Source organism: Bos indicus x Bos taurus, chromosome 14, assembly GCF_003369695.1.
Source record: "Bos indicus x Bos taurus breed Angus x Brahman F1 hybrid chromosome 14, Bos_hybrid_MaternalHap_v2.0, whole genome shotgun sequence".
In the NCBI taxonomy this organism is placed as follows: domain Eukaryota; kingdom Metazoa; phylum Chordata; class Mammalia; order Artiodactyla; family Bovidae; genus Bos; species Bos indicus x Bos taurus.
Window position 1 is genome coordinate 61,423,221 of NC_040089.1, and position 19,218 is coordinate 61,442,438.

At 42.2% G+C, this 19,218-nt stretch overlaps 1 protein-coding gene across 1 annotated transcript; it reads right to left on the bottom strand.

Annotated features, from left to right (window-relative positions):
• Positions 1-1,680: 1,680 nt before the first annotated feature.
• On the bottom strand, positions 1,681-18,101 carry CTHRC1 (collagen triple helix repeat containing 1). Its single transcript, XM_027561393.1, has 4 exons — positions 17,636-18,101; positions 12,252-12,473; positions 9,769-9,985; positions 1,681-2,394 (listed from the first exon to the last, which is right to left on the bottom strand). The coding sequence occupies exons 1-4, from the start codon at positions 17,783-17,785 to the stop codon at positions 2,252-2,254; spliced, it is 732 nt and encodes a 243-aa protein (XP_027417194.1). The 5' UTR covers positions 17,786-18,101; the 3' UTR covers positions 1,681-2,251.
• Positions 18,102-19,218: the final 1,117 nt, after the last annotated feature.

Below are 19,218 nucleotides of genomic sequence, written 5' to 3' on the forward strand. Positions count from 1 at the left end.
TCCAGACCAGCAGAGCTCAAAGTTATCAGGACAGGAAGCAAAAAGCCTGCAAATGGGTTATTAGATGTAACAGTGAGAGAAGCCACTCCAACTACTGCTGCTTGTATTCTGGCTGTAGGAGCGAGAACACCTTTCTGATCCAAGAATACACTGTACCTATAAGACAGAACCCTATTCTTGCAGGATGCTGTCTACCAACTGGTACCATAATGAGACCTCAGTAAGCCATTCCTCCTTTTGTTTAGGCCAGTCACTTCCAGGTGGTGGGGGGATGTGGTAAGACCAGTTAATTCCATGGGGCAAGCCCCATTGCTGCACTTCTTTGCTGTGATATGAAGTTTCTTGATCAGAAACAATGCTGTGCAGAAGGTAAGATGGTAGATAAGGCATTCTTGTGAGTCCACGGATGGTAGTGCTAGTGGGGAAGGTCAGTCCGTATCCAGAATATATATTTCCATGAGAATGAATCTCTGCCCCTCCATGATGGAAGTCCAGTGTAATCTGCCTGCACTTAGGTAACTGGCTTGTCCCCTCTGGGAATGATGCCATATTAGGGGCTTATTTTGGACTCTGCTGTTGCCCCATTAGGCACCCAGCACTGACACTAACCAGGCCAGCCTCAATATGGGAAATTCCATGTTGTCGAATCCATACATCACCTCCATCCTTACCACCACAGCCTCTCTGTTTGTGGTCTATTGAACTAGCACTGGAGCGCTGGGGAAAGAAGCTGACTCACATCCACAGCGAGTTATTTTGTCCACCTTGTCATTAAGAGCCTCCTCTGCAGTGGGTGACCTTTGGTGGGCATTCACATGGGATACGAATGTCTTCACAATCTGTGCCAATTTGAAGAGATCTTAACTAATGTTCTGGTCTCCACTCAAAATGTCCTTAATCCCAGTCTCCATCTGTCACAATTTTTACCCACCTTGGTCAACTTCTACCTATCTTCAACGTTATTTCATCTAGACCTCCTGTCGCCCACTCTTCCTTTCAAGGTCGTTCTGAAGCAAATTCCAGACATCATATCCCTTTATCTTGAATACTTCAGTATCTCTAAATGATAAACGCTATTTTAAAATAAACACAATACTATTTTACACCATGAAATGACTATCCCAAGTAGCCAAATAAAGTCCAAACATTGAAATGAGTTAGTATCTCTCAAATCTCTTTCAATCCATGTTTTCCTTTTTCTCTTTTGTTGCAATATATTGAAGAAACCCAGCTGTCTTTCAAGTTTTCCATAGGCCTGATTGGCTGACATGTCAATTAACATATTCTTCTATCCCCTGTATTTCCTAAAATTTAGTGGTTATATCTGGAGGTTAAATCAGGTCCAGGCTTGATTTTTTCTTTGCAAAACAACTTCCTGGGTGGTGCTACGTGCATTCCTTAGGGGGCACATAGCCTTTCTCTTATTTTGGAATGTTACCGGTCATTGATGGTCATCACCAGAGCCCTTTACTCTTTGTTAAATAAAGATTTCTAAGGTGCTAATATTAACATATTTCCTGGCACATAAATGCTTCTTTCTCTTTGAATCTCTTAAAATATGGAACAGTACTATACATGTACTAAATTGAAAATAAGATTGTTAATTGGATAAATAAAACTTTCCAGATATAAAGTACCAGAAACCCTCCTTTTAGTAGCAATTACATTAAAGATAGCAAGGTTGTTTGAAATAAGTTTTATTTCACAGATATAAAACAATTCTGAACATTTACAACTTGTACAAAGACTGGTAGCTTTTATATTTTAAAAAGTGCTATAGTAAGAGAACAGGAAAGAAATGAAGACCATAATAACATTTCAAATTACAGGTTCAGGGAATGGGAAAATGAAGAAAGTATTTTAATCAACTACAAAATCTCAAAACTATAATTTTGATTGAAGGAAAACGAATAATACTGGATCTAAAAACAGTGTGAAATCACACTTTGGTCTGTAAACACACTTAGTCATGTTCCTTCACTCAGAAGTGCAGGCAAAAGGAAAAGTACAGGCAGAGGATGAGATGGTTAGGCAGCATCACCGACTCAATGGACATGACGCTGAGCAAACTCCGGGAGATAATAAAGGACAGGGAAGTCTGGAGTGCTGCAGTCCAGGGGGTGGCAAAGAGTTGGACATGACTTAGCCACTGAACAACAACAATGTACACATAAAAATTATATAAGCTGTCACTAAAACGAACCATTCAAAGGTATAATAAAAAAGAGGTAGGGAACAAAAATGAAAGGATTTATTTTGGGAGCTCTTCAATAATGATACGAGACACCGAATTCCACCCTGTGGAGGCATCACCTTTCGGGTAATCTGAGCAAGTACCAACCCAGATAGCAATGTCCACCAGGCCAGCACCAATGCCTTCACAGAGTCCTTCCACTGCAAAACAGAGATGAGAGTTACAAACCTCTTTGGAATATAAAGGCAAAAACTTTCAGCTCAATTTTATCATTTTAGCATGCCAGTGATTAAAGCAAGTTAAGGTACAGTAAATTTAAAATGCTAATATTTAATAAGGGTCTTATAAAGATAAGTTCTCATTTTCCTAGCTCATAAGTATTTAAATATATATCCAGGGCTTTCCTGAGAGCTCAGTGGTGAAGAATCTGCCTGCCAATGCAGGAGACACGGGTTCGATCCCTCGTCTGGGAAGATCCCATGTGTCACAGAGCACCTAAGCTCACAAGCTGCAACCAGTGAGCCCATGTGCTGCAACTGAGGCCCATGTCCTGAGAGCCTGTGTTCTGTAACAAGAGAAGCCTCCACAATGAGAAGCCCATGCACCATTACTAGAGAAAAGCCCACACAGCAACGAAGATCCAGCATAGCCAAAATAATAAGTAATCTTTAAAAAAAAAAAAAAAAAAAAAAAGACATATACATATCCATTCTATGGTATAAGCTCACAGGAAATTGTCTTTGAGGTTTCAGCCATAAAGGTAGAATTTGTTTACTTATGGAGATGACCTAAAACAAAAAAAGTAATTTATTTATGACTAAATAAAGGAAGCCTACATTTATTTCTTTTCTTTTGGCCACACCATGTGGCTTGCGGGATCTTAGCCCTAGCCACTAGGAGTGAAAGGGAACTTCCCTGGTGGTCCAATGGTTAAGAGTCCATCTTGCAATGCAGGGGATGAGGATTCGATCCTTCACTAAGGAACTAAGATCCCACACGCCCCAGGGTAAGTAAACTGCTGCACCGCAGCTACTGAAGCCTGCGTGCTCTGGAGCCCATGCCGTGACTAGAGAGTCTGTGCACCTCAACAAAAGATCTCACATGACACAAAGGAAGATCCTGTGTGCCACAACCAAGACTCAATTCAGCACCCCCCAAAAAATATATATATATAAAAAATTATATAAAGTTGTATTTTCTTTAAAAAAAAGATGTTGATGCGATATGTAAGCTTTTTTTTTTTTTTAAAGAAAGACCTTTCCATCTGAAGAAAAGAGCACTGGAAGATGAAAATACAATTCTGATTATAAGCTGAATCAGTAATTTATGTAGCCATTTGGGACAAGTTGTTACACGTGAAGCCTCCATATTGTAATTTTCTATCAGCAGACCAAACTGAAAACACCTTATAAAAGATCAAATTTTAAGTAATTAAAATAATGTCTCATTTTAAGAGTTAAAAAAATAAAGAGAGCCCTTTCCTATATATACTTGATAGTACTAAGTAGAAGAAACGACTTCCATAATGTCAAAAGAAATCCTAGCATTTTATAGTCCCATCATTATACTAGTCCTTCAACCTGGAATCCCGTTTTACATAGAAATTCCTCCACAGTGAAAAAACAAGCTAACTAAATCCTGTTTTTCCTCTGTGTTTTGTTTTTTGCTTTATAAACATGTGCCTTTTCACAAGTCCTCCAGACTTTCACATACTAATATATATATAACCTGCATTCCATCTTATCAAGCCTCTTCTCCAACATTAAAAAAATATTCCCCCTACTGTTCATTTTAATAGGCAAAAGTTATACCCCTCTGATGTCTGTGTCAGGGGAAAAAGGAACCACAGGTTGGCAGATTCTTTAAGAAAACAGGTATTGCCACATAAGTAGGGTGGGGATGATCGCATGTGACTGGATTGTCTTCCTATCTGGTTGAGGTTAGTATATTCAAGCTGAGCCCAGGGATGTAGGCCTGAAACAATCTGCTTCTACCAGCTGTGACATCAGTGAATTGAAGGCAAGTCCCACTGAATCCAGATACCTGTCTCTGGTTCAAGACCCTTTCCAAGTTGGGAGAACTAAGCTGTGCGTGCCCGCAATACCCATGGCCTAGAAATGTGTTCACTTCCCTCCACAGGTCAGACAAGGTTGGGTCTGGCATCATCCTCACACAGGGAGAGTCAAATGGTCACTTTATGGTCTTTAACAAGTAAAATAATGTTTTTTGAACAAACGAACATTTTTTGCTGTAATAAGGTAGTAATAGCTTATTAAGCACCTAAAAGATGTTGAATTAAAGGTTCTTAACCTGTTTTCTGCCTAGATCCAGGTAAGATGATATCCTAAACTCTGATGGGCATATTTAAGGCTTAATGTCATCCTCTGATGTGCAAATATAAGTGTATCCCTTTTCTTTCTCTCAAGAGAGTATCGGTGTGCAAGAAAAGTGAATCACTACTGAGGCAACATTTAATTCATCTTAAGACAAAATCTGTTACGAATAACAAATTACTTCTGACATTTTACCCAGTGATCATACCAAATGAGTTTCTACAACGTGGTTGGTAAATGCTATGTTAAATAATTTATGAAGTGTGTGTAGGTATAGGTGACAGTTCCTGGGCCTGAGGGCTTACATTATAGAAAGATATTAACATAAAAACTTTAAAGATAATATAATAGAAAGTAAGTTACTTATATAAAGTGTTTTTTATTTATTTTTATGGATTTCATTTTTTATTAACCTTTTTGGAGCATAGTTGCTTTACAACATATCTTTTGAAGTTTATAATTTAATCTTTAAAATTTAAGTATAGTTAAATTACAGTGCTGGGCCAGTCTCTGCAGTACAGCAAGTGACTCAGTTACACACATTCTTTTTTTCACATTCTTTTCCATTATGGTTTATCATAAGATACCGAATATAGTTTCCTGTGCTATCCACTAGGAGCTTGTTGTTTGTCCATCCTATATATAATAGTTTACATCTGCTAATCCCACACTCCCAGTCCTTTCCTCCCCCTTGGCAACCAAAAGTCAGTCCTCTATGTTGGCGAGTCGCTTTCTGTTTTGTAGATACAGTCATTTGTGCCATGTTTTAGAGTCCACATATTAGAGATATCTGATGGTATTTGTCTTCACTGAGTCTGATAATCTCTAGATGCATTCAACTACTATTTAAACACATACCAACTTTCTAATCAAATTTTAGATTTTATACCACAATTTTAAAAATTTTAGTGACTGCTTCTCAGATGGAAAGCACGTCTTCCTTTACAGCACAGAACTTAGTGAAGAGGCTTTTCATTCTGATCAAACCTTGTCTTGGGAGATGAGAGCACGGCTTGGTTTCCATTCACCAGGACACTGATTCTCCTACTCAGGGTACTTTCTTTCCCTGGGCCTTCTCTATGTACAAAGAGAAGAGGTTAAAATATCTTCTTTATGTCTTGAGGATATTGTGTGGATTTGAAGAAGAAAATGGAAGGAATGCCCTTGATTCCTTAGCAATAAATGTGCTATATTAATTTTGGGGACCATCTGGCTTGGGTCCCTAAGAATGCTGAAATATTTCTTCTGATTAGCAGTGAGGGTATCTCTTCTCTTCCCTCTCCATTCTAAAGTATAAGATCAGAGAGAAATTTTTTCAAGAAATCTGGGAAATGAAGCTAGTGATATATACACCTTGTGATTCCCCTAGTACGTGCTGTTAAGGTAGGTCACTCCCACACCTCACCTGCCACACACACACACACACACACACACACCACATACACACAACAACTCAAGAAAGCAAAAGAGCTGGCAGCCAAATACTGATAGTGGTGTATCTGAGTGATGACATTAATATTAGGTTGATGCAAAAGTAGTTGTGGTTTTGCATTGTTGAACTTTGCCATTAGATATTGGAATACATTCTTAAATAAATGTGGTTATGTTAGACATCATTTTAATGTGCATTTCTCACTTTATGCGCTTTTGCTAATGACATTCTTCAATTCAGTCACTTAATCATATCCAACTCTTTGCGACCCCATGGACTGCAGCATGCCAGGCTTTCCTGTTCATCACCAGCTCCTGGAGCTTACTCAAAATTCATGTCCATTGAGCTGGTGATGCCATCCAACCATCTCAACCTTTGTCATCCCCTTCTCCTCCTTCCTTCAAACCTTCCCAGCATCACGGTCTTTTCCAATGAGTCACTTTGCATCAGGTGGCCAAAGTACTGGAGTTTCAGCTTCAGCATCAGTCCTTGTAGTGAATATTCAGGACTGATTTCCTTTAGGATGGACTAGTTGGATCTCCTTGCTGTCCAAGGGATTCTCAAGAGCTTTCTCCAACACCACAGTTCAAAAGCATAAATTATTTAGCACTCAGCTTTCTTTATAGTCCAACTCTCATATCCATAGATGACTACTGAAAAAACCATAGCTTGACTAGATGGAATTTTGTTGGCAAAGTAATGTCTCTGCTTTTTAATATGCTGTCTTAGTTGGTCATAGTTTTTCTTCCAAGGAGCAAGCGTCTTTTAATTTCATGGTTGCAGTCACCATCTGCAGTGATTTTGGAGCCTCCAAAAATAAAGCCTCTCACTGTTTCCCTTGTTTCCTCATCTATTTGCTATGAGGTGATGGGACTGGATGCCATGATCTTAATTTTCTGAATGTAGAGTAATCACTTATTGCTGCCTGCTGCCAAGTCACTTCAGTCGTGTCCGACTCTGTGCGACCCCATGGACTGCAGCCTACCAGGCTTCTCTGTCCATGGGATTCTCCAGGCAAGAACACTGGAGTGGGCTGCCATTTCCTTCTCCAATGCATGAAAGTGGAAAGTGAAAGTGAAGTCACTCAGTCGTGTCTGACTCTTAGCGACCCCATGGACTGCAGCCCACCAGGCTCCTCCATCCATGGGATTTTCCAGGCAACAGTACTGGAGTGGAGTGCCATTGCCTTCTCCAGTCACTTATTACTTGTAGTGTATTCTACGTATTTTAGATTATGGAAATGATGTTAGACAAAAATCAAGTTCGAGTGATTTTCTTATTCAAGTTCAAAATGGGTCATAAAAGAGCAGTGACAGCTTGCAATATCAACAATGCATTTGCCCAGGAACTGCTAATGATCATACAGTGCAGTGGTGGTTTAAGAAGTTTTGCAAAGGAGATGAGAGCCTTGAAGATGAGGAGTGCAGTGGCCAGCCATCGGAAGTTGACCATGACCAGCTTTGATGACCCTCTTACAGCTTCCCAAGAAGTTGCCAAGCTCAACTCAATGTCGACCGCTCTACGGTCGTTCGGCATTTGAAGCAAATTGGAAGGGTGAAAAAGGTTGATAAGTGGGTGCCTCATGAACTAACCAAAAATTTAAAACATTGTCACTTTTGAAGTGTCATCTTCTCTTATTCTACGCAACAACAACGAACCATTTCTCAATCAGATTGTGATGTGGGAGGAAAAGTGAATTGTATATGACAACTGGCAATGGCCAGCTCAGTGGTTGGACGGAGAAAAAGCTCCAAAACACTTCACAAAGCCAAACTTGCACTACAGAAAAGGTCATGGTCACTATTTGGTAGTTTGCTGCTGGTCTGACCCACTACAGCTTTCTGAATCCTGGGGAAACCATTACCTCTGAGAAGTATGCTTGATGAAAGTGAAAGTGTTAGTCGCTCAGTCATGTCTGACTCTTTGTGACCCCGTGGACTGTAGCCCATCTGGCCCCTCTGTCCATGGAATTCTCCCGGCAAGAATACTGGAGTGGGTTGCCATGCCTTTCTCCAGGGGATATTCCCAACCCAGGGATCAAACCTAGGTCTCCTGCATTGCAGACAGATTCTTTACCATTTGAGCCACCTGGGAAGCCCGAGAATTGATGAGATGCACTTAAAACTACAATGCCTGCAGCTGGCACTGGTCAACAGAATGGGCACGGTTCTTCTCCACGACAATGCCTGATTGCACATTGCACAACCGCCACTGCAAAAGTTGAATGAATTGGGCTGCAAAGTTTTGCATCATCTGCCATATTTACCTGACCTCTTGCCAATCTACTACCACTTCTTCAAGCATCTAGAATTTTTGCAGAGTAAACACTTCCACAACCAGAAAGAGGCAAAAAAAAAAAATGCTTTCCAAGAGTTCATCAAATCTCAAAGCACAGATTTTTACACTGAAGGAATAAATAAATTTGTTTCTCATTGGCAAAAATGTGTTGATTATAATGGTCCCTATTTTGATTAATAAAGATGTGTTTGAGCCTAGTTATAATGATGTAAAATTCACGATCCAAAACTGCAATTACGTGTGCACCAACCTAACAGGTAGTTTTTTTCCCCTTCTACTTTTTCCTGGCTTCTAAACTCTATCAATGAACCTTAAAATACAATGAAACAAATCAACCCTCCCCCCCAAAAAAACATAAAAACCCCAACAGTTTTACATTTTTTTTGTTTGTCTGTTTGGTTTTTTTGGTTGTGCCGAGAGGCATATGGGATCTTCCCGACCAAGGATGGAACCTGTGCCCTCTGCATAGGAAGCATGGCATTTTAACCACTGGACCACCAGCGAAGTGCAAGGTTTTTTTTTTTTTTTTTTAACAAAACAGCAGTTCAAGTGAATTTCTTATTCAAGTTCAAAATGGGTCATAAAGCAGCAGTGACAACTTGCAATATCAACAATGCATTTGCCCAGGAACTGCTAATGATCATACAGTGCAGTGGTGGTTTAAGAAGTTTTGCAAAGGAGATGAGAGCCTTGAAGATGAGGAGTGCAGTGGCCAGCCATCGGAAGTTGACCATGACCAGCTTTGATGATCCTCTTACAGCTTCCCAAGAAGTTGCCGAGCTCAACTCAATGTCACCCACTCTATGGTCGTTCGGCATTTGAAGCAAATTGGAAGGGTGAAAAAGGTTGTAAGAAACTAAGTAAAGCCTAAGTAACCACTGGTTTAATTGAATGTCCCTTCTCTCATACCAGTAGAAGCAAGCAGAGAATACAGAAACAATATAGAAAAGTTCTCTCTTACAAATGCAGCAGACTGTACCTACTATTTTAAAGAACAAGGCAGAGAAATCAGCCTCTTTATCAATCTATGCCAGTGGTTCTCAACCTTGGAGGACATTAGGATAACCAGGAGAGACTTGGGAAGTCCCGCCACCTAGGATGCAACCAGACCTATTAAGTCAGACTCTATAGAAGAGTGGTACCCAGGCACGGTGATTTTTCAAAGTTCCCCAACTGAACACAAGGTAGAGACAAGGTTGAAAACCACTGCTCTATGGCAATACTGGCTATTTTACCATTTCATCTAATTCAGTGATTTTCCACCTTGTGATCTTTTTAGAAAAAATACAGCGGCTGGGTTCTAACCATGAGATTCTGATGCAGTTGATCAGAGATGGGATTCAGGTATCCACGTATTTTTTAAAAAGAGCTACAGGAAATTCTGAAGTGCAACCAGGGTGGAGAACTATACACAGAAAACCTGTGATGACCTACCATTACAGTGGACTCAAAACTAATCTTTGCTCTCTAAAGATCTCAGGCACGTTGTGCAACGCCACTATTCTACGTACCAGAAGAAGTGCGATGAATATTAATTGTTGAATTCAATTCAGGGCTTCCTTGGTCCAAATAAATTATGGCTTCAATAGGAAGAGGTCCTGAACACTCAGCTCCATTGAACGTGAAATACCAACGCTGACAGCATGCACTTCTGCATTTTAACCGAAGTGAGCCGCTGAACAAAACTCTTAGGGCACTGTTTGAACGCATCTTTGTGAATGTACATTCCTATCACAAACACAGAAATAGGGTTTAATTAGCATTTTCATTTTTAATTGAAAGATGCTTTCAAACTGTATCGTGAATTTTATTCAACTATTCTTTTCCCCAAAGTACATTTAAAAAGCTCAGCTTTTACAGAGGGAAACCAGTTCTCTGCAAGATGGTAAGAGACACTGATATTAGAAACTCTAAGAAAATTGAATTATGGCTTTCTTAGAATTATTCACTCCATTGAGGGTATCTCTCAGTTTTACAAAAACAGCCACCTTTCAGAATTTTAGACTAAACCAATCTATATATTTACTTTTCTTTTTCTTCCAAAATTATTTCCTATATTTTGGATGCTTTCAGATTACAGCAGTAAACCAAATGGAATCCGTGCCATCATGGAACTTACATTCTAGACTGCTGCTGCTGCTAAGTTGCTTCAGTCGTGTCCGACTCTGTGTGACCCCATAGACAGCAGCCCACCAGGGTCCCCCGTCCCTGGGATTCTCCAGGCAAGAACACTGGAGTGGGTTGCCATTTCCTTCTCCAAGGCATGAAAGTGAAAAGTGAAAGTGAAGTCACTCAGTTGTGTCTGATTCTTCGAGACCCCATGGACTGCACCCTACCAGGCTCCTCCTTCCATGGGATTTTCCAGGCAAGAATACTGGAGTGGGGTGCCATTGCCTTCTCCCTTACATTCTAGACTAGCACTGCCCAAATATATTACTCTGACCTGTTTCTTTTCAAGCACCAGAAAACAGTATCAGGAGTAAAGTGCAGGCGGGGTTTTTAGTCTTTAACTCTGTGACACAAAGATAAGACCCAGGGTTTTTTCCTCTAATTGGTCTTTGCAAAATTTGCCTACTGACTCTTGGTGCTACTCACTTTTACTTGCAAAAGGCTCCCAAACCCATTCTGACCACCAAAAGGAAACTGGAAACATATTAATAATTCAGAGTCGATAGGGAAAGTTTTTAATTTTGATGAACTATAAAAAAGCAACCAATCTATAATGTCAAGTGTTTAAAGAAGTAGGCAACACTAACAAAATGCTTTCTAAGAAATCATATATGAAAGTATAACTGGTCATAGTCCCCAAACTATGAAAGCTAAATGGATATTCCATCACACAGAAATCCAATCGAGATCATTTCAAACATTTTTATAAGTAACAGAGCAGATATTAAAGAGCTGAGATGAGGAGCAAGGATAATATACAGGTTGCTACTTAGAACCTGAGCATTTTTGGGAAATAAAACTTCTTCTATTTGCCTGGTGGTAGTAGTGGTTAATCGGAGAAGGCAATGGCACCCCACTCCAGTACTCTTGCCTGGAAAATCCCATGGACGGAGGAGCCTGGTAGGCTGCAGTCCATGGGGTTGCTAAGAGTAGGGCACGACAGAACGACTTCACTTTCACTTTTCACTTTCATGCCTTGGAGAAAGAAATGGCAACCCACTCCAGTGTTCTTGCCTGGAGAATCCCAGGGACGGGGGAGCCTGGTGGGCTGCCATCTATCGGGTGGCACAGAGTCCGACACGAGTGAAGCGACTTAGCAGCAGCAGCAGCAGTAGTGGTTAATATCAAGGAATAATATATTGTGGATATGGAACCATGTATAGAGTTGGTCAGCAAAAGAAGAAAGAGGCTTGAAATGGCACCAGCTTCAACTCTATGCCATCCAAGGGACTTGCCAGTTACTTTGGAAGCAAACACTGAACAAAGTAATTATTCTCCCTAAATATTGCTGAATAATTTTAAATGATCATTGTAGTACATCTCTGGTCCATTCTACTCCCATTAGGCCAAAGAATTTTAAGCCGAATCTGCTATCCAGATTAAGGACAAATACCACTGGATTTCCCACCTCTAGATAATTCCAATCATGCAGGAATTTCTTGGAGATTTCTTTCCACCTTTATGTCTGGAACCATAGCAGAATTTCTTGAATTAATTTAAATTCACTTTAGGACAAGATTGGAAAGTTACTTACTGTCCAACACAGACAGTTTCCATTAAAAAAAAAAAAAAGAGTAAGTTATTTTAAGTGTTCTTAGGGTTGAAATAATTCAGTGACATATTTGTCTTAGAAATACTTTTATACAATTAATTCTGAAGTTATCAATTTTTTCATTAATTCTAAGTTGAAAGTGACATGGTACCCATTCCTTAATATTTTTTGTCTTTTAGGAAAAATAAAATAAAATATCACCTAAAATGATCACTCAACTATGAAAACCTTTAAGTTTTATTTCAACTTTAAAATAATTCAGACTAGACTTACAGCAATTTTTCCAAGATCTATGCCATAATTCAGGGAACTCCATGAACACTGCTTGTAGTTAGGCGTCCAGGACTCCTCGAAGACTTCCCTCAGGCATTCGCCCTTCTCTCCTTTGAATCCATCTCGACCTGGGATCCCAGGGGTACCAGGGATGCCATTGGCCCCGGGGCTCCCGTCTCGCCCAGGCACCCCCGCAGGCCCTTGTAAGCACACGCCATTGTACTGCAGCAGAAAAGAGAAAGGGGGAAAATCTCTCACCACCTAAGATTCAAAGACTCAGTCTGATTAGAACCGCACTTATTTTGAGCCCTAGGAGTCAAGAATCCCTTCAATGGGAACCAGTTGCCGGTGTTCCAGATAAGTCAATGTGTGTGTGTGTGTGTGTGTGTGTGTGTGTGTGTATGTGGTTTTAGTTCCCTGACCAGGGATCAAACCTGCACCTGTAGCATTGGAAGCTCAGAGTCTTAACCATAGGACCACCAGGGAAGTCCCATATACATAAAGAACTGATTTTTAAAGGTATTCCTAAAATAATGGAATTTCTTTCCTATTCTTTTTTTTTTTTTGCACAGACTTTACACACACACACACACACACAATCAAACAAAAAAGAAGAGAAAATGTTTTCATTTGTCTGCTTTGCCCTACTGCTCATTGTCATTGTTGTTTTAGTCGCTAAGTCGTGGCCAACTGTTTTGTGACCCCATGGACTGTACCCCACCAGGCCATGGGATTTCCCAGGCAAGAATACTGGATCGGGTTACCATTTCCTTCTCCAACTGCTCATAAAAAGTATACATAATTTTTAAATGGCTGTATTCCAAAGTGAGCATAATTTGATATAACGCTTATTCTTCTAACCCTATATATTGTAAAGGGACTTAGATTTCAGAACTACAGTTTTATGTAAACATTGCACTAGTTTGGGGTTGCTATTTCTATTTGTTCTATCATAATGAAAATCTTTATCTACATAGCTTTATTCTTTTTTGGAATTATTTCCCTAAGATAAATTCTTAGAGATATAATTATAAAATAATATCTTAACTCAATATTTATTTCATACTGGCAATGTCTCTAAGCTGGATAAGCAAACCTTTTCCTCCTCTTATTTTCATGTGGAGGAAGTGTCACTAGGGGAACACTTCTGGCCTCCAAATCCACCTAGCCCACCCTGCCAAGGAGTAGGGGTAAATGACTTCATTGCAAGTGTCCATTAGTCTTTAGAGGGGAACAGTAATCTATCAAAAAAATTTTTTGGTAACTTGATTTATTTATGTAGGTTGTGTTGGGATCTTCATTGCTGTGCAAGCTCTTCTCTAGTTGCAGCGAGTGGGGACTACTCTTTAGTTAAGGCGCCCAGGTTTCTCGTTGCAGTGGCTTCTCTTGTTGCGGAGCACCGGCTCTAGGTGCACAGGCTTCAGTATGTGTGGCTCATAGGCTCAGTAGTTGTGGTTTCCAGGCTCTGGAGCACAGACTCAACAGTTGTGCACAGGCTTAGTTGCTCTGCGGCATATGGGATCTTCTCTGATCAGGGAACGAACCTGTGTCTCCTGCATTGGCAGGCGGATTCTTTACCACTGAGCCACCAGGGAAGCCCCTATCAAACTCTTCAGTGCTATGATTCTCTCTCTTTCTCTTGGGGAGTGGTGCAGTAATATGATGTAGAGGTTAAGCGATGGATTCTAGAGTCATATTCTCTGGATTTTAATCTTGGCTCTACCACTTATAAGCTATATGAGATAGGACAAATCATTCAACACTTTAATGCCTGTTTCCTTATCTAAAATGCAGGGGAAAACAATAAAGACTCTTACCTTGTAGGAGATTTAAGTGAGATGATACATAAAATGTGCTAGAGCAGTGCCTGGCACACACTAAATATTGTATTTTGCAGCCATGATTTTTCTTATTATTCCCCCAAGACTGTGTGAGGCAGTTGCCCAGGGCACCAGACCTGGGGAAGAGAGCATTAGCAAACTTGCCAGCTAACACACATAAGCCATAAGCCACACACAGCAAAACAGTTGCATCAGTGGTAAAACTGCATCTCCATCTGCCTAATTCCCATACCTATCCCTGACTTGGTCCATTTATTAGACCCTTCAAGCCCCAAACCCAATTTATTTAAAATTTTACTTTAACAATCCCTATTTGTATAAATGATCTGATACTATCATTCTGTATAAATCTATTGTCCAGTAAGAACAACAACAAAAAAATCAATATTCCTTACATATTAAAATAACTTCAAATCTTATTTTTGAATTTTAGCATCCAGGATTAGATATGGTCATATTATAAAATTCAGGCACTTCCCTGGTGGTCCAGTGGCTAAGACTCCGAGCTTGCAATGCAGGGGACCTGGGTTTGATTCCTGGTCAGAGAATTAGATCCCATATGCCGAAACGAAAGATCTCATATGCCAAAACAAAGATGGAAGATCCCGTACGTGGCAACTAAGACCCAGTGCAGCCAAATAAATAAACATGTTTTTAAAAAGTCAGTAATGATACTACCTGGAAAAGGTCCTTATTATCTAATGTTTGCTGGTCAATCTCCTCACGTCACCAATTTGAATTTTACTTTGCTAAATGATTTTTGTGACTTCAACTACTGATATTTTCCTGACTTTAGGCAAAAAAAAAAAAAAGGAGACACTCCTATGTATTTACTGCCAGAGAAATAAGAAATGTATTTAACAAAATTGCAAAAGTATCTGAAGACATGCCAAAGTACAAAACATTATAGTTTGGTTTATTTTATGCTTAATTTTCATTTTTTTCATAGATATACATTAATCTTATTTTGTAGATATGCTTAAATTTTCATTTAGTAGACATGTTACTTTCAGTAGCAGATATATGCAATATTCAGACACAGATTTCAGGTGGGAAGGGAGAAATAATAACATTTCTGGTATTTAAAAAAAATTTTTTTCACTATTATTTCCCTGAGAGGAAGATGTTACACATCTTATTTTTCTATATATAAATTCTCAACGGGGAACAAAATTGGATACCTGGATAACAGAGGCTACCTGGCAATGTCTGAAGACGTTTTTGGTTGTCAGGACTTGGGAAGGAGGGATTGCCTGGCACTTGGTAGATGGTAGTGAAAGTCGCGCAGTTGTGTCAGACTCTTTTCGACCCCATGAACTATACAGTCCATGGAATTCTCCAGGCCAGAATACTTGAGTGGGTGGCCTTTCCCTTCGCCAAGGGATCTTCCCAACCCAGGGATCGAACCTAGGTCTCCTGCAATGCAGGAGGATTCTTTACCAGCTGAGCCACCAGGGAAGCTCAAGAATAGTGGTGTGGGTAGCCTATCCCTTCTCCGGGGGATCTTCCTGACCCAGGAATCGAACCGGGTTCTCCTGCATTGCAGGCGGATTCTTTACCAACTGAGCTTTCAGGGAAGCCCCAGATGGTAGGGATGTTGCTAAGCATGCCAGATGCACAGCACTGTCCCCACAACAAAGAATCACCTGATTCCAAAAGTCAACTGTGCTATGGTTGAGAATTTTTATTCACCTTTTTTATCTAAAAAACTGCATTGAGAGGCCGCATAATTTTACTGAATTCGGTTCCACAGGTATTAATCTGTCTTCTTTCATTTTGAAATGCTAACCCAGCACATGATCGGTACCAGGCAGGGCTTCCGCTAAGGTCTGCGGAATGAACCCCTGTTTCTTTCACTGGCCACCAGGGGGCAGAGCTTGCTGGACGCTTGAAAGGAAGGCTTTGAAAGACCCTGTACAAAGAAGCTGCTTTATAGAATCTGTTGAAACCTTAATGACTGCGAGGATTCTTTTCCCCCAGCAAAACCAAATCCAATCTACAGGATGCACCTGAGCCTGGCTGCACAATAAACTTTTCCAAGTCGGGCTAGAGTTGTGGGAAACCTCAGGTTCTGTAAATCCTTGGAGGGAAAGGAAAAAAAATTGCTGGCTTTATGGGGAAAAAGGGTATTTTGTGTATCATAACTACAGACTCGTAAAATGCAGACTGCACATGAACCACATTCATTTGGTACAGTTTAAAACAATTTAGACACTCAAAATAGAACTATAGCCCTGAACACATAGTCTGCTTTGTGGAGGAAAATTACATAGTACATCACCAAAAAGTGCAGTGTGGAAGGGCAGGAATTTTTTTCCTGAGCTTTTGAATCTGGCATAGAACTAGCTGCCAGGGAGCTTGGTTTATTAGCTCAGTTTACAATGGCAACTTAAAAAATTCAAAACAGTTTGTTTTTATTTTAAAATTAAAAAAAAAATGCCCCTTTTATGTCCTGCAATGATTGTATAACCCATATTGGCTCAATGACTGAAGTTTATTATATGCCAAGGAATGTGATCGTTTTGAAAGGATCCTTCTTGCTACAAGGGCAGAAAACCACTCTGCCCTCCAATGGGTTTGCTGACTTTTAGAAGGAAAGAGCTTTAAGCAAACAGACCTGCCCATAGATTAGCCCCTCAGAAATCACTTGGGTGACTTCCCTGGCAGTCCAGTGGTTAAGATTCCCCACTTCCAGTGCAGGGCACATGAGTTCATCTTTGGTCAGGGAACTAGGATACTGCATGCCATGGGGGCCACCAAAGAAAGAAAGAACTTGGGCTATTTATTGCTCTCCTGGAAACTGTCTGATCCCTCCGTTCAGTTGTCATGCTCCTACCTGTGGGCACCTGAAGACCCAGCTTGTCTGGAAAGACTGACTGACCATCTGCCTAAATACAACAACGAAATGGGTCCTTGGAGGGCTAGTGCTGGGCCCCTTCATTTTCTCTTCTGATCAGAAACCCTCTGAGCTATTTCTGGCCCAGCTGTGACAAAGTAAACTGCAGCACATACTCCCTAGGAAGTTGACCGAACATGACTCACTATCATCAAGTTACAAAGAGTTGGACCGATACTGGGTGAGGGTTGTTATTCTATCCCGCTGGCAGACGTGGCCACCAGCCCCAACAAAGGACACGTTGCAAGTCCCTGGCCCAGGCCCACCCAGGGGATTAGCGAGTCCAAGGTCTCGCTGACAGCTCCTTGGCCTACGTTCTAACCTCCCAGCTCCTTATTCTACTCTCATTGTAGCCCAAACCCTCTCTCCCTAGGGGCGGGGGCCGAGGGGGGGCGGCGCAGAGGTCAGAAATTATTGGGCGACTCCTTGTACTCCCGGCGTCCCACCCAACCCACGGCGCATCCGAGGTCCACGATGGCCCTCTCAGATCAGTCTCCCTTGCGAGTTCCAGGACTCCACCATCCGCAGAGCCCAGGTCCTTTCTTACCCGCAGACTCAGACAAAGCGGGACCCCCCCAGGGGCACGCAAGACCCCCACCCCCTTCCCTGGCCCTGCTCCGCGGCTCTGTCCCCTACACCCGACTCACCAGGTCCACCACCTCCCTCTGCCGGAGCAGAGCCTTTTGCTTCCCTTTGGGGGTGTCGGAGGCGCTCGACGGCGCCCGCAGCTGCAGCAGCAGGAGCAGCAGGAGGCCGAGGAGCCGCCGCGGGGAGGCGGCGGGGCCCTGGGGGCGCATGGCGCACGGCGGCCCCGGGACGCTCGGAGCTGGAGAGGAGAGACCCGGGAGCCCGGACGACGTGATCACAGCCTGGCCCCGCCGCGCTCCGAGGCCACCACCGCCGGTTGCATGAATGCGCCTTTCACTCGCACGCTTCCCTCTTTTCCCCCTCTCCCTCCCGCCCCTCCGGACACCAGAGTTTCCATCCAGTAATAGGTCGGAGCCCCCACCCCGATCCCGAAGTGGGGCGGGCCGACAGCCGAGCCCGCCCAGTCCTGCGGCCGCCCAGCCCGCCGGGACCCTCGCGGGGCTGTGCAGACCGCGTGGATCGGTGGCCGGCGGAGCCGGGGGAGGTGGGGCGGGGGGGTGGGGAGGGCGGTGTTGCCGAGGTCAGCGAACCACACAGGTGGAGGCTTTGAGGACAGCGTGGAGATGGCACGGCTTAACTGAACACTGTAGAGACATTGGGTCCAGGAACACCTGGATCAAACCCCGGCACCATGGACAAGTTCTTTTTTAGGAGATGACATTTGGGGGCGGGGTGGAGGGGATAAGGGAGATGAGAAGGAATCATAGGTATCATCGGATTCAAAGCATTGATCCTACTACCTCTGAATACATCATCCCAGGGACCCATGACTCAAAACTTAAGAACCCCTGCTTCATAATGAGTGATAAAACTTGCAAAACTCCAGGAACCAAATAGTCTTTCACACACACACTCTGTCCTCTTGGCAAGCCTGTGGAAATGGAAAGACTCTGATGCTGGGAAAGATTGAAGGCAGGAGAAGAGGGTGACAGGAGATGAGATGGTCAGATGGCATCACTGATTCAACGGACATGAACTTGGGCAAGCTCAGGGAAATGGTGAGGGACAGAGAAGCCTGGCGTGCTGCAGTCCTTGAGGTCACGAAGAGTTGGACACAACTTGGCAACAGAACAACAACTGCTTGCCCCATTCACAGATGAGAAAACTGAGGTTCAGGAGGCTAAGCAACATTCAGTGGTAGAAGTCACTCTTGACTTCGCATTGATAATTATCTTTTTCTAACCTCTTCTGTCCTCTGTGCATTCTGGAAGAAAGCATCCTCAGATACCCTGGTCACCCACCAGCTAGGGTCAGGCTGGAGTATGAGCAACTTTCCTCACCTCTGGCTGGAGTTAGGCAGGACAGAAGTGTTGCTATACCAATAATCGCAATGTGGAAGTTTCCAACAGAATGGTGATGCTACTGAGGTCAGATTCAGCAGCAGGTTCTCTTTACATACCCAGCCAGATTCTGGGAACTTACGGTGGGCTCAACAGATGGATATTAATGAGAAGGAACAGTCTAGCAGAGGAGCAGTTCAGGGCAGTTCTAGGATTGCTCATCGGGCCAGTGACTAATCTCAGGTAAGTTCCATTCCTGTTTGTCAGAAGAAGCAAACATCCAAATGGGTTCTAAAGCCAGG